We start from the raw sequence: 13,787 nt of genomic DNA, 5'->3' as shown, positions 1-13,787 counted from the left end.
CATTAATCTGACCCTATTTGTCAACTATCTCTTTCAACCATTTGACAAATGTTGAATGAGCACCTGCTGAGTTTGGGGGAACTTTTTTTTATGGTTAGAGAGTTGGGAAACATGGCTGAAAAGGGAAAATTAAGACTAACAGCTGTGTGTATGTACTATATATACATACATGCTCTGGGGAGGGTGAATGGAGGAAATGGAAGGCTTCCATCAAAGTCCCAATTGGAATACCATTTGCTTCCTCACTCAGAGTCCAGTGCGTTGCCTGGATCATTTAATTTTTATCTCACCTTAATTGAGAATCTGTGTGTGTACAGGCTCTCCTAAGGTATCAAATCTAGTGCTTCTCCTTAAGAAATGTCCTCACTACTCACCCATCCACACAGCTGCAAGCAAGGGAATGGAATGCCCGTGCCCTGGCAGTAGGTAAAGCCAGTGCCATTCAAACCCATCATCACTAGATGAGTCCATTTTGAACTCGTATTATTGCAGGAAGGATTAGATGGTCACCATGACACAAATAAAACTAATTGCGATAAGCTGTGATAAAGATTTATTTTGATTTTCGCCATTTTGATTTTTGGATTCTTGAGTCTGAAAATAAGCTGTAATTGAGATAACCTTAATTAAACACAGCAGGACAGATTCTCTAATTGATTTGTGATTTAACTTGCACTGCACTGGTGTAGCCGCAATCCTTAACTTATCTTGTGGCTCTTCATGCCCATAATGGGGAATATTAATTACCTTCATGCAACAGAAAGAATAGTGCATGGTCTTAGAGTAATCTGAACTGAAACGTTAAACACTTGTCTCTTCTAAATTCTTCCCACATCCATCTGTGCTCATTAAATCACTGAATTGCTCAGAAGCACCAAATTACTTTTTTCTAACAAATTACATTTTGGAAACTGCTTGTTTGTGTCACATCTGGCAGCTGAGGCAAAAGCCAGAACTGAGCTGCTTGGTTGCTGAGAAATCTCATCTTTTGCATTTTTTCTTCCTTAAGAATGGGGGGAGTAAGGAGAGTAGGTGGAAAAAGAGTTGAAGCAAATATAATAGAAACGAGGATTTGTACATTCTTTTCTCTCCTCTAGTTTCTTCTCTGTGCCATGGTGGTTCAACATACACACAGCCGAGACACAGCTTCATATACCAGTAGAAACGTCCAGAGTATGAGCGTGTGCAAAAAGAAGGAGAGAGGAAGGGAGGAAAGCACAACCTCTGTGTATTCTCCATTGTAGCCTGGGCTGTTTCTTACCTCCCAGCAGCCATCTGTTCACATTTGTGCTGCCCTAAACAGAGCAATCCCAGGGACTGCTTGTTCTCCCTGGCATTCCTGAAGAGACTCAGGCAGATGCCAGAGCAAACAGGGCCACCATGCCAGGAGTTTGGCTTACCATCTTTATGACCACTGGCAATGGCTAGAAATGGATTTGTTCCCTTCCTAGGATGAAGGTATTTTTTTGTGGAAGTCACAAACTGGGTTTATAAAATACCCCAATGCTATCCTGAGACAAAAGGTGAATCAACAGCTGGAAGCCTGGATTAGATCGCCATCTCAAGGAATGTTAACCCTTCACTGACACAGCAATATAGATCTACACACAGATGTGTGCAGAGAAGAGACCTTAAACTTGCTATTTGCTATTGCACAAAAATCAATTTCCCTTCCCAGAGCAGCAGCCTCTTTCTCCTGACACCTTCGACCTCCTTTCACCCCTCACAGCAAAGGTGTTTCCCACACAAGAAAGCAAAGTTAATATGAATAAGAGATTTTTGTTTCCCTAGCTCAGTATTTTCCACCAGGCTTTCCAGTATTTGATTGAATTTTGAGACTGCTTCCAAATAATCCCAGGTTTCTGGAACCTGTGGAGCCTGTAGATCAACTCCAGCTGTATTCGCCCCAGAGGGCTTTACAGGACAGCTGACTTTGGGAAACCATACTATGGAAGTCTCCGATCTTTGCCTCTTGGGCCCACTTGCCTTGCTAGGACTCTTTTAGGAAGTTAGGAACAAAGTTTTGCCTCTTAGAAGCATGTAACACAGACTTTGGAGGGAAGGGGAAGACAGATGCCAAAGCTGCTGCTTTCCACTGCTGGAGATCTGGAAGACTCTGAAGGAGGACCAGCCAGGAGGGGACAGCCCCTTGGTTGGTTTTCTGTATCAGACTGATGCAGAAGCTTTACTCAGAATGTCTGTCCTCAGGGCAGCTGTGTTTTCACTTCAAGAATCTACCTCTTGGTCTCTGAAGTCTATTCCCCAACTGCAGGAAGAAGATCTTAGATCTACATCTGGAAGAGACCTCAGGGGGTAAGCCCCTCATTGTACAGATGAGAAATGAGGCTCATGGAAGTCATGGCTTGTCCAAGATCACAAAAGTAGTAAATGACAAAGGCAGGATTTGAACGCAGGTCCTTTTGACTGGATAGCCAGTCAAAGGCTTCACCTCTCAACAGGAAGAGAGAATGAAAGTCATAAAGGAGCCATAGAGAGGTGTAATGGATAGGGAAGGTGGGAAAGGGAGCAAGTGACATGATTTTGGATGAGATCTGTGATTTCATTGGCATAAGGAATTCCTTATGAAAAAAATGCCTACCACCAAAGTAAATTGACACCTGCTCTGTAACTTAAATTCTTAGAGCTGTAGTTCTTAACTTTTTTTTATTCAAAGACCCCATCAGCAGCCTGGTGAAACCTATAGACCCCTTCTCAGAATAATGATTTTAAAAGCATAAAATAAAATACTTAGGATTACAAAGAAAACCAATCATATTGAAATATTGTTACCAAAATATTTTTTTTAAACAAGTTCATAGACTGGAAGGTTGAGACCTCAGGTCTTAGAAAGACACTTGAAACACTGAAAGGTTAAGTGATTTGCCAAAGGTCACAAAGACAGTATGTGTCAAAGGCTGAACTTGAATTCAGGGCTTTCTGACTTCAGGGGCAGCTCCACATTTCCTTTTTTTTTTTTTGACAAAAACTATAATTGAATAATATTGAAAGGGGGGAAAGTATTCTGATACCATCTTGAAATTTCAGGTGCTGGCTCAAAGCGTTGGACCTTTGATGAAGCCTGTCACTAGGGCCCCTGCATTCCAAATTAATCACATGGGATCTCCCCCCAAATAGATTTACCAACAATGACAGCCCAGAGACACCAAGGTCAGGCCTGGTGTTTGGCAATGACTTTGCCAAACATGATTGCAGTCTGATCTTCTCATTCATCACCTTGGAAGCCATCCGACTTGAGGAGATTCTTCATTCCCATTTCCACAATGCCTATAATTGGGGCATCCTTATCCCACAAGCAGTGAGGCCACAAGTATATGATAGACTGTTTCCCCCTCCTCAGCTAGCCGAGAACATTTCAACTCCTATTGTTTGCCTTTGCACACAGAAAGGAAGTGACAACCAGATTTATTATCCAAGGAAAAAGATGACCAATTGATTTTTTCAGATTTGGAGCACCAGTCTACGTGCCAGGGCCACTGGGTCTTGAGAAGCAACTGTTAATTAGGAGGTTAATGGCAGAGATGCTGAATTCAGCTGAACCCACTTCCAAAGGGGTAGGAGCTTTGACCACACTCAGCCCCCTGTGTCCCTTGTCGTGTCCCCGTCCCCCCCCAGCCAAGCCTCATCTTCCCCAGCTGGCATGGAAGCTGGGCCTGCACAAAGATGCTCACAGCCAGTCCTGCCTTCCACAAGATGTGCTTGCTCTCTTCCCCCATCAGCAGCAGTCAGCTCTGCTGATTCAAGACAATGCTAGAAAATAAGGTCCTCCAGCATGAGCTTAATTGTCAATCTGGAGAGATGATGATTTTAAGCAAATACTGGATTATCCCCAAAACATTAACTGAGGTATAGCAGTTGTTTAATTATCACTTCCATTCCTCCACAAATACAGTTTGCAGAATCAATGGGAGATGGTTCAGCTGTCTTCAATCCAGGGATTTGCATGGAGTAAGGCAGCTATTGATCTTCACATAATCCACTAGCCAGCTACTAAATCCTCACACCTGCTAAGGCTTCAGACTATATACCAGAGGTGCCCTAGGCTGCCTCATGCAGATAACAATGTGGCTGCAGCTCTTCTAGCTCAGCCGTTTTTGTTTGGTTTTCTATTGTGTCCAACCCTTCATGAGCCCATTTGGTTTTCTTGGAAAAGATACTGCAGTGGTTTGCCATTTCCTTCTCCAGTTCATTTTACAGATGAGGAAACTGAGACAAAGAGGCTTAAATAACTTGCCCAGAGTGATACAACTAGTAAGTATCTGAGGCTGGATTGTTTTCCTGACTCCAGGCCAAGTGTTTTATCCACTTCACCACCTAACTGACCAGTTCTTCCAGTAGAAATGCTCTAATATGGTTATTAATTCACTCAGGACTCTCTCTAAATTTCTAGGTAGCAAGCAGTTTACTATAGTGGCTATCGGTGACCCTGGAAGAGAGAATGAGTCTGACAACTTTGTGCAATTCGCTTAAAATCCACTTCATAAACAAGTCAAAACATCACCTTGTGATGTCATTGGCCTTCTTGGAAAAACGAAGGATGAGTAACAACAATAGGCTTAAGGAGGGTCCAGAGTCCAGGGAAGTTAGCTATCAGGGTTTTAGGTCAATGGACAAAAGAACCCAAACAAAGGGTACAAGATAATGGGAGCAAGGATGCAAGAGTAGAGCTTCATACTAAGTCAACCAGATCGATTGAGTGGTTCTCCTTAAACAGGGGATCCCAAGAGTCTTAGTGCACTTTTAAGTTGCTATGACTTGAAAAGTATAAATGTTAAACAACAACAACAACTTACCAAGCACTTGAAAGGCTAATTAACCAAAATTTTAAAATATCAGTATGTTTCTTATTAAAATTCAGCATAACCTGATAGTTAAAACACTCTAGTTGTTTTTAGAATTTTGTAAAAACCTGTAGATTTTGGAACTTTGTGAAGAACTAGCTGATGTTCAGTGACTGAAAATCCCAGCTTTCACATCATCCGAAGAACAAGGGTCTGATTCATGCTTGAGAGTTTTGATGTGACTCTCACCAGTTTCGTAGCATCCTTGTTTTATTCAAGGCTCAGCTCAAGTACCACTTTCTACATAAAACTTTTTTTTGACCCTTCCTCACCCAACCACTAGGTCTCCTTCCCTTAATTTCCTCATATTGATTTTTTTATTTATTCTTTATAAACATGTGGCCATACATGTTGAGTTCTAGAAAATTAGCTTCTCAGAAGAGTACCCTTTTCACATTTGTTTTTGTATCCCTAGCACTGAGCACAGGACCTGGCACACTGCCAACATTAATAAAAGATTATGGATTAGTTGATTCACCTTCTCTGCCCCGTGAGTCCCATGGAGCTCTAGGGGTCAGATATCTACTGAACTCCAACCTTCCCACTTTCTATCCATTTATTATCCACTTACACCTATCATGGTGCCCAGTTCCAGGACTCATTTCCTTATTTCCTTTCTAGTCTTTTTCTTGACACACTCCAGACCACAATAAATCAATCAATAAGCATTTATTTAGTGCCTACTATGTGCTAAGCCCTCGGGATACAAAAAGAGGTAAAAGACAGTCCTTGACCTCGAGAAACAAACATTCTGATGGGGGAGAAAAAATATATATACAAAGCAAATTATGTATAGGATAGATAGGAAATAATTAACAGAAGGAAAGCATTGGAACTAAGAGGCGTTAGGAAAGGCTTCCTGTAAAAAGTGGAATTTTAGTTTGGACTTAAACGAAGCCAGGGAAGTCAGTAGCATGACCACACGAGGGTATTTTCTAGGATTTGTTTATAAATGAGAAGAAATATACAAATTCAGAAATGACACAACAGGTTAAGGTCATTGGAAATTAACATAAAATATATGTATTATATATAGATATAGATAAAAAATCATTTTCAAGCTGGGTAAACTTTAATAACTAAGCCCTAACTAAAGTTTCTCAGGCTTTGTTTGGTTAATATTAATTCTTTTAAGTCGGAAACATCTTGCCTTTCAAGAGTACTCAGACCAACTGGAAAGATCTTTTGCCTAAAATTGCCCTCAGGTCAGTTTGAAGGCTCATATTCCTCCTCCTTTCCCCTAGGGCATTAATCTGGCTTATTAAAAGGCAAATCTTCACAACTCTACCCGTATTTAGTCTGAACAGACAACCCGGAATAAGAGATCCAGCTTTGGACTTCACTCAATGAGCATTTATTAAGTTCTTGCTAAGTACCAGGCAGGCAGGTAGATGGTGAAGTAGATAGAGCACCAGGCCTGGAATCAGGAAGATCTTAGGTCACATTTGGCCTCAGACACTTACTAGCTATGTTACCCTGGGCAAGTCACTTAACCCCTATTTGCCTCCGTTCCTCACTGGAGAAGGAAATGGCAAACCACCAGAAAATCCCATACACTTTCCATGGGATCATGTATAGTCAGACATAACTGAGTGACTGAACAACAAATGCTAGGCATGGTGGTATGTCCTGGAGATACAAAAAAAAGCAAAACAAACAAGGCCCTACCCTCAAAGAGTTTCCATTCTAATGAGGGTGACAACTTCTAACTAGTTACATACAAAATATAGACAAAGTAAATGACAAATAATTGAAAGAGAGGAAATCCCTACCACAGAAGGTAACCTTTGAGCTGAATCTTCAGGGGAGCCAGGCAAACCAAGAAGCAGAAGGGAAGGGAGCATGCCAGACTTTGGAGAGATCCAGTACAACCTTACAGAGATGGAAAATGGAGGGTTGTGTTTGAAAAACCGCAAGTAGGTGGTACAATGGATAGACTACTGGGCCTGGAGTCATCTTTCTGAGTTCAGATCTGGCCTTAGACACTTACTAGCTGTGTGACCCTGGGCAAGTCATTGAATCCTGTTTGCCTCAGTTTCCTCATCTGTAAAATGAGCTGGAGATGGAAATAGCAAACCCCTCCAGCATCTTTGCCACGAAAACCCCAAATAGGGTCATGGAGAAAATGACATGACTGAAAAAGACTGGAAAAACAACAACATTGTAATAATGGCATAGAGAGTATGGAGGGGAGTAAATTGTCAGAAGACTGGTGTGGTAGGAAGAAGCTGAGTTATGAAGATTTTTAAACTGCTAACAGAGAAGTTTATATTTGGTCCTGGAGGTAACAGGGAGCTACTAGAACTCATTGAATAAGGGAATGACGTGGTCTACCCTTGAAAAATCACCTTGACAGCTGAGGAGAAGATAAATTGAAATGACAAGAGCCTTGAGGCAGGGAAACCAGTTAGAAGGCTATTGAAAGAGTGAGAGGTGATAAGAGCCTGAATATCAAGTCAGAAATACCTGGATTCCAGTCCTACCTCAGACACTTATTAATTGGATTAACCTCTCTCAGTTTCCTGCTCTGTATAATGGGGATAATAATAGCACCTCCTTCACAGTATTGTTGTATGGAACAAATGAGATATTATACATAAAGTGCCTCTTTGCAAACCGTAAAGTGCTATAAATGTCAGAGATGATTATTATCAGTGTCACCATAGGACTCAAAACTTTAGCTGTCATCACACAAACTAGAATAATTCACCAAGTTCCCATGAAACAATCACTTTCTGTAAGTATTATCGATATGCAGCATCTTATCCTTATGGGAAGAAGGACCAATCTTACAGATAGATATAGTAGACAGATGTCAAATAGTCTAATTTCAGAGCTGCAAGGAAGGCTTGAAATCCATGAAAGTCTTCCTTTCTTGGAATTATAAGGGAACCCAAGAGATTATCCAGTCCAGGAGGGGAGAATCTGCAGCCTTGAGGCCACATGTGGCCTCTTCAATTATGGCCCTGAATCAAATTTGAACAAACTTTGAACAAATTCAAAGGGCCACACTTGATGACCTAGAGGGCCACATTTGGCTTCAAGGTCACAAGTTCCACACCCCGGGTCTGATCCAACCAAATCATCAATCCTGTCTATAACATCTTTGAAAAATGATCATCTGATCTCCCCTTGAAACCTCCACTGATGGGAAACTTTCTACCTAGTGAGGCTTCCCAGTACATTTTTTTTGATAGCTTTGCCTTCTTGTAACTTCCATCCACTAGACTTAGTAGGGCAAAGAAAAAGTCTAATCCCTCATCAACATGACAATCATTCAAATATTTGGGAATAGTGACCATGTCCCACCTAAATATTCTCTTCTCCAGACTAATCAACCTCAGATGCATGATTTTGGGTCTTCTCGCCTTCCTGGATGCTCTTCAACTTACCAATGAACCTCTTAAAATGTGGCCCTCTGAATGGATATACAGCAATACCTCAGATGTGGTCAGACCAAGGTAGAGCAGAGTGGGACCTATCACCTGTCCAGAACTGGATTTCTACTATAAATTGAATTGGCTTTTTTTAAAAAAATGGTCACAAGACCATCGGTTTCGATTTAGAGCTTCAAAAGAACGAAAGAACAAAATAGAGATCATCTGTTCCAACCCTCATTTCACAAATGATGAAACTGAGGTCAAGGGAGGTGAAATAATTTTTTCCAAGGTCAAATAGGTAATGAGTGGCAAAGCCAGGTTTCATAACCAAGTCTTCTGCTGTGAAATCCATTACCCCTTCCATTTTAATCATGGTGCTTTTTTTCCCTTTCTTAATAAATACTGACCCTTTGAGAACATTCTTGTCAGTGATGAAGTAGGTCCATGCTGGTTCTCTTCTTGTATCCCTGTACCCAGATCACCCATTCTGATGTTTTATTTCCAAGGTACCGAGTGGTGGTCTCCTACCCTCCTCAGAGTGAGGCTGAGATTGAGCTGAAAGAAGGAGACATTGTGTTCGTGCACAAGAAGAGGGAGGATGGCTGGTACAAAGGGACACTGCAGAGGAATGGGAGGACGGGCCTCTTCCCAGGAAGCTTCGTTGAAAGTTTCTGATGAGGACTGGCTGCCTTTCTCCCCCTAGCATCCACCACCATTCTCCAAACCAAAAGACCTTCCAGAGGAAATTTCCATAGCACAAGAAAAGAAAACAAAGGGAGGCTTTCACCGTTCTCCACTGTCACCATCCCTTCCAAAGACACTCCAAGGCCTTTCTGCTCAAGGCCTGCGGCTGTGCTGCTGTGTTTCTGTAACCAGGGGATGCCTTGGACCGAGGGGTAGGAAAGGAACCTGGGCTAGACACTAATTGAGAGAACACAGCTTTGGATTGTATTTCAACTCAAATGCCAACTCCCTTTGTGTAAATTAGAGAGAAAATATCTTTTAAAAAAGAAAATAAGAAGAAAGTTGATTTATTGCTGTCACTTATTTTGTTGGAGCTGTAGTGCTCTTGGTTCCTGCCTATGCAAGATGGATTTGAGAGGTCCGGGAGGGCTGCTAGGAAGCATTGAAAACAAGCCACATTGGTTTGATGCTTCTTTTGGGAGGAGGTGATGTGGGTGGAGAAACATTTAGGGAGAATTCCCATTCAGGCATTGCCCTGGAGGATCCAGTGGGGAATCCAAATTGTTAACGTCACCCTTTCTATATACCTCAGTAATCTGCTGCCTAATCATTTCAGCAAGGGTGCTCAGAGAAGGGGAGGTGTTTTTCATCTGGAGGGGGGAAGGGGGAAAGTTGCAGGACTGCCCTGGGCAGAGCCTCCCCAAAGCTAGAGATCCTCCATGTGGCTTTGGGTTGATTTTTGGGGGGGGAGGGGGCGGGGAATCCTTTTCTGTGTGTCTCCTCTCAGTAGTATATGCAGCAAATTTTTGTTTTTACCCTCCAGTATCACCTTTGTTTCTTATGGCATACCTTTTTATGTAAAAGCTATTAGACTTTATATATTTCTAATAGGTCATACATTTCCTATTTTTTCATACATCTGGTGCTGCCTTTTGGTAAAACTATGAATGACTTGGTTTTGCATAAAAGAATGTCTGAGGAGAGAGAGAGAGAGAGAGAGAGAGAGAGAGAGAGAGAGAGAGAGACATCAAACATGTAGACGTTTTTATATTTACCATATGAACTTTGGAGCATACCAACAAGTCCATGTCCTGGAGATCAAAACCTAGGCTGACATTTCCTGGAGCAAGTGAGAGAATCCATTTGGGTGGTAGGGGGAGAGGACTTGAAAAAAGCCAATTTCCTTAAACCCTTACTAAAACCCCATACTCTGTCTAGACAGTGACAATTATTCAAGAATTGGGAGCATTTCCAGCAGAAGGGAACCATTTTAACTGACTTTTACGTGGCAATAAAAAGAACACTGCAGGTCCACACTGGCCCAAGATGGTGGAATTTTCCTCTCATTCCATCAGAGGGAAATGTCAGTGACTGTAATTAGCAATTTCAAAGTGTGAGTTCTTACTCTTGAAAATGTACAGTTCTCAAACATTGTGCAGATTCACAGTTTGGTTAAGATATCATTGAAAATGAACAATATCATTCTCTACCAGGTGGTGCAGACTTCCATTTACCAGGGACTAAAAGGGGCAGTAAAGGCGAGCAAGTAGATTCCATTTTGTGTCACAAACAGGGAAAAGAACTTCTAATAGTATTGCTCTGTAGGACTCTGGGGCAGAGGGTAAGGGAAGGGATTTAAGAAGGGGAAGATGACAGGAGGTTTTGATTGCATTGGGTCTTAAAACAAGTGGTTTTAAGAGAACAGTATCAATGAAAAAAATATTCGCTTTTCTGTACATCATAGAAGCACTGATTATAGATCAGCCATTTGAGACCACCTGAGTGATCACATCTCGAAGGTGGTCTTGTTCTAAAGAGACTCATTTCCCAAATGATACATTTTCATCCATAGAAAGATAAAAATCCATACGTTTCCCCATCCTTAAAAACAAACACTCTGACTTAGGTTGAACTGCATAAATTTGTCCTTGGGAACGTAGGGTTTCCTTGGCTTTCGTGGATGTGACAAACAAATTCCAGACAGTCAGCCTCCCGCCAGACATGGTGCCTTTGAAATACTGAGCTGTTATTTTCAGATCTCATATTTTTGGATGGTTCAGTGGCTATTTATTACTGTTGGGTGGTAACCAACACCGAAAGGATCCTGTTATTGTCAGGAGGAAGAGGACTTCTTTCCCTCTTTCCAGCTGATAGCAGATTTAAGAAATTTGTTCCTTTAAAAAAAGGGGGGGGCTGGTCTAAAAATAGAGAGCACTGTCTGTGGAATTTATCAAAACCAGCACATCTCCATCAGGGATGATAAATTAGTTGACTAGCAAGCAAAAACTGCCAAAAAGGCATATGTGTGTATATAAAAATCATATCACTATACAAAATGTGTATTGATTGATAGAGACACCTAAATGATAAACACAAGCAACTCTCTGGTGAAAGCTCTAGTGATCGATACTTTCAGATAATTCAAAAAACTTACTTTCACCCTTCTCAAAATCCTATGAGGAGAGCAGCTAACAAGAAAAGGAAGAATCTGGTGTGAATTTCATTTTCTGTCTCTGCCCCTACCCACGTGATGCTAAAAAGCTGAAATATGGCCATGAGACTCCAAGCCAGAAAGGAAACCTGGATGATTTACACAATGAATACTCAATTAGCCATGAAATAACAATAAAGAGAGTTGATTATTCCCAACACCAACAAATGGGATATTTTATTGGGTGAGGAGGGAGGGAGGAGAATGGTAATTGCTGTCTTCATTTTTAAAAAATGAAAAAAGAAGGTAATTTGGTCCCTTGCACACCTCTTGGTAGTCAGTCTCACCTCCAAGAGTCCCAGACCGCAAACTTTAGAAGGATCTTAATCTCATAGGACCAAAGCCAGAGCATTTGGGGAAGGAGGAAATACACAACCAGCATCAGTGTTTTGAGCACATTTGTGACAGTCCTAGTTAATGAAAATTTAAACCACAAAAACAACAACAAAAAACAGGAGCAAAGTGTCATCTTTTGGGGGGTGGGGGGGTGGGGATTACCTTGCCTTGAAGAATCTGTAATGGTATGTCTTGGTGTTTGATATATTGAAAACATACACCTTATTTGCAGCCCCTGTTTCTGGTTTGACTGAATGGTTCGTTTGTTTTAATTGTTGAGTAATTTTTCATCGTTGTTGCCGTCGTTGGCCAAACTGATACCACTTTGAGCAGCAGCACAGTCTGGAATGTATAACCAACCAGCAAATGATGTGAGTGGAGTCCTGGGCTGCCAAGGACATCCTGCACCTCCAGCAGGGATGAGCTGCAGCCTAAGCCCACTGTCTAAAGTGAATGCAAGGAAAGGAAGATATGCAAAGTAGAGAATGTGCATGCACTTCCTACCTGCAAAGCAAAAAGCATTCTTCTGGCAAACATCAATGTCATTTTATAAAATGCCAAGTCTGCGCTACTCAGAATGGTCTCGGCTAACTGACTCTGAACAATTCCTTTGTACTTTGCACAGCTCAGAAAATGTTTTTTTGTTATACCCGAGTGTCAGCGTGTGATTTAAGAAACATTGACAGTGATGGTTACAAATGAACTATGATGACTGTGTTCTGAGTCTTTAAATAAAAATGAATATGGAAAAATCTTGAGTCAAGTGGACTTCTTTAATCCAATGATAATAAGCCTTAAGAAAGTGGGCATGCCGCAGGGGTAAGACTTCTGGCTCTGCTTTTTACTAATCATATGAAATCACTTAACCTACCTGTGCCTCAGTTTCTACATCTGAAAAATGGATGCATAACTTCATTTTTTTTTTACCTCTCCAACTTTTAATAATACCTGAAATAATGTCCATAAAGTACTCAGGGAATCATAAAGTGCCATGTAAACAGAAGCTAATATTACATCAAGAACATCTATTTAAAGGGAGTGGGGGAGGGCTGGAAGGATTACCAGTCACTAGGGCAAATAAAGCAGAGAGGAAGGAACTCTAAGAAAGTTGCTTCGGACTTGGTTTCATCCCTTCTTCACTTTAATGAAGAAAGGTTTCCTCGTCTTTCCTGCCAAGCCTAATTGGCCCCACTGTGTGTGTGGGAGAGTTTGCGTTTCTGTCAGCAGAAATATGTTGTGCAGAAGCTTTACAAATTCATGGATTTAAAATAAGGCAAGCAGGTGATGTCCAACTGCCTTCCTGAGCATTCCCAGAGAGCAGTTATAAAAGTTGAGTGCCTGGCCAAGGATTTTTTTTTTAATTCACAGCTTAATGGAAAGAGCCCTGGTTTGAGAGTCAGATAATCTGTGTTCACAGGATCCCTCTTCCACTTTTACTCCCTAGGTGAGACTTGGGAAGACACTTAATTTCTCTGGTCCTCAGTAATCCCATCTGTAAATGAAGGTTTTCAACACTAGATGGTTCCTTCCTACTTGAAATTCTATGACTCCCTGGAGTGTCCTTTTATATTTGGTGGAAAGGACAAAGAAAGGATCTGGTTGAGGGGGTAAAGGGGATGCATGACTCTCAACTTGATAGAAAGTGGAAAAGGGAAGGAGGGGAAGGAAGAATATATCTTACCCTGGGCTGTGCCATCTCCTTGGGGGAGGCATTGGCAGGACAGGAAGGGATGTCAAAGGGCTTCCCTGCCAACCTGTACCAAGGGGGTGGCTCCTAATTAGGTAGTGTACGACATTAAGATTCCCAAGAACAGTTTGAGAAGTTCTGTGCTCCAGTGAGCTCCTCCAGCAAAGTCAAGCCTTTGTATTATTTTGTATCTTGAAATTCTTGAGAAAAGTACTATGTTAACATAGCAATTAAGTCCAAGCATGGCCAACATAGTAAAAGCAAAGCACTCTTTTGTCTACAAAACCTAAGGATGACATACACTCCTATCAACATTTATCTCAAGACAAGATATTCCACATGCATCTGCT

General features: G+C 41.4%; 1 protein-coding gene across 2 annotated transcripts in view; it reads left to right on the top strand.

The window, feature by feature from the left end:
* Positions 1 to 9,955, top strand: part of SH3RF3 (SH3 domain containing ring finger 3) — a 571,324-nt gene extending 561,369 nt beyond the window's left edge. For both annotated transcript variants that reach the window (XM_020965168.2, XM_020965166.2), the window contains one exon: positions 8,746 to 9,955. In XM_020965168.2, coding sequence (XP_020820827.1) covers positions 8,746 to 8,914 — 169 coding nt within the window. In that variant the 3' untranslated portion in view covers positions 8,915 to 9,955. The remainder of the gene's footprint in view (positions 1 to 8,745) is intronic.
* Positions 9,956 to 13,787: the final 3,832 nt, after the last annotated feature.

The sequence above is a fragment of the Phascolarctos cinereus genome, unplaced genomic scaffold, assembly GCF_003287225.1.
Source record: "Phascolarctos cinereus isolate Bilbo 61053 unplaced genomic scaffold, phaCin_HiC Scaffold_7;HRSCAF=346, whole genome shotgun sequence".
NCBI lineage: Eukaryota > Metazoa > Chordata > Mammalia > Diprotodontia > Phascolarctidae > Phascolarctos > Phascolarctos cinereus.
This window is presented reverse-complemented; position numbering and strand designations above follow the sequence as displayed.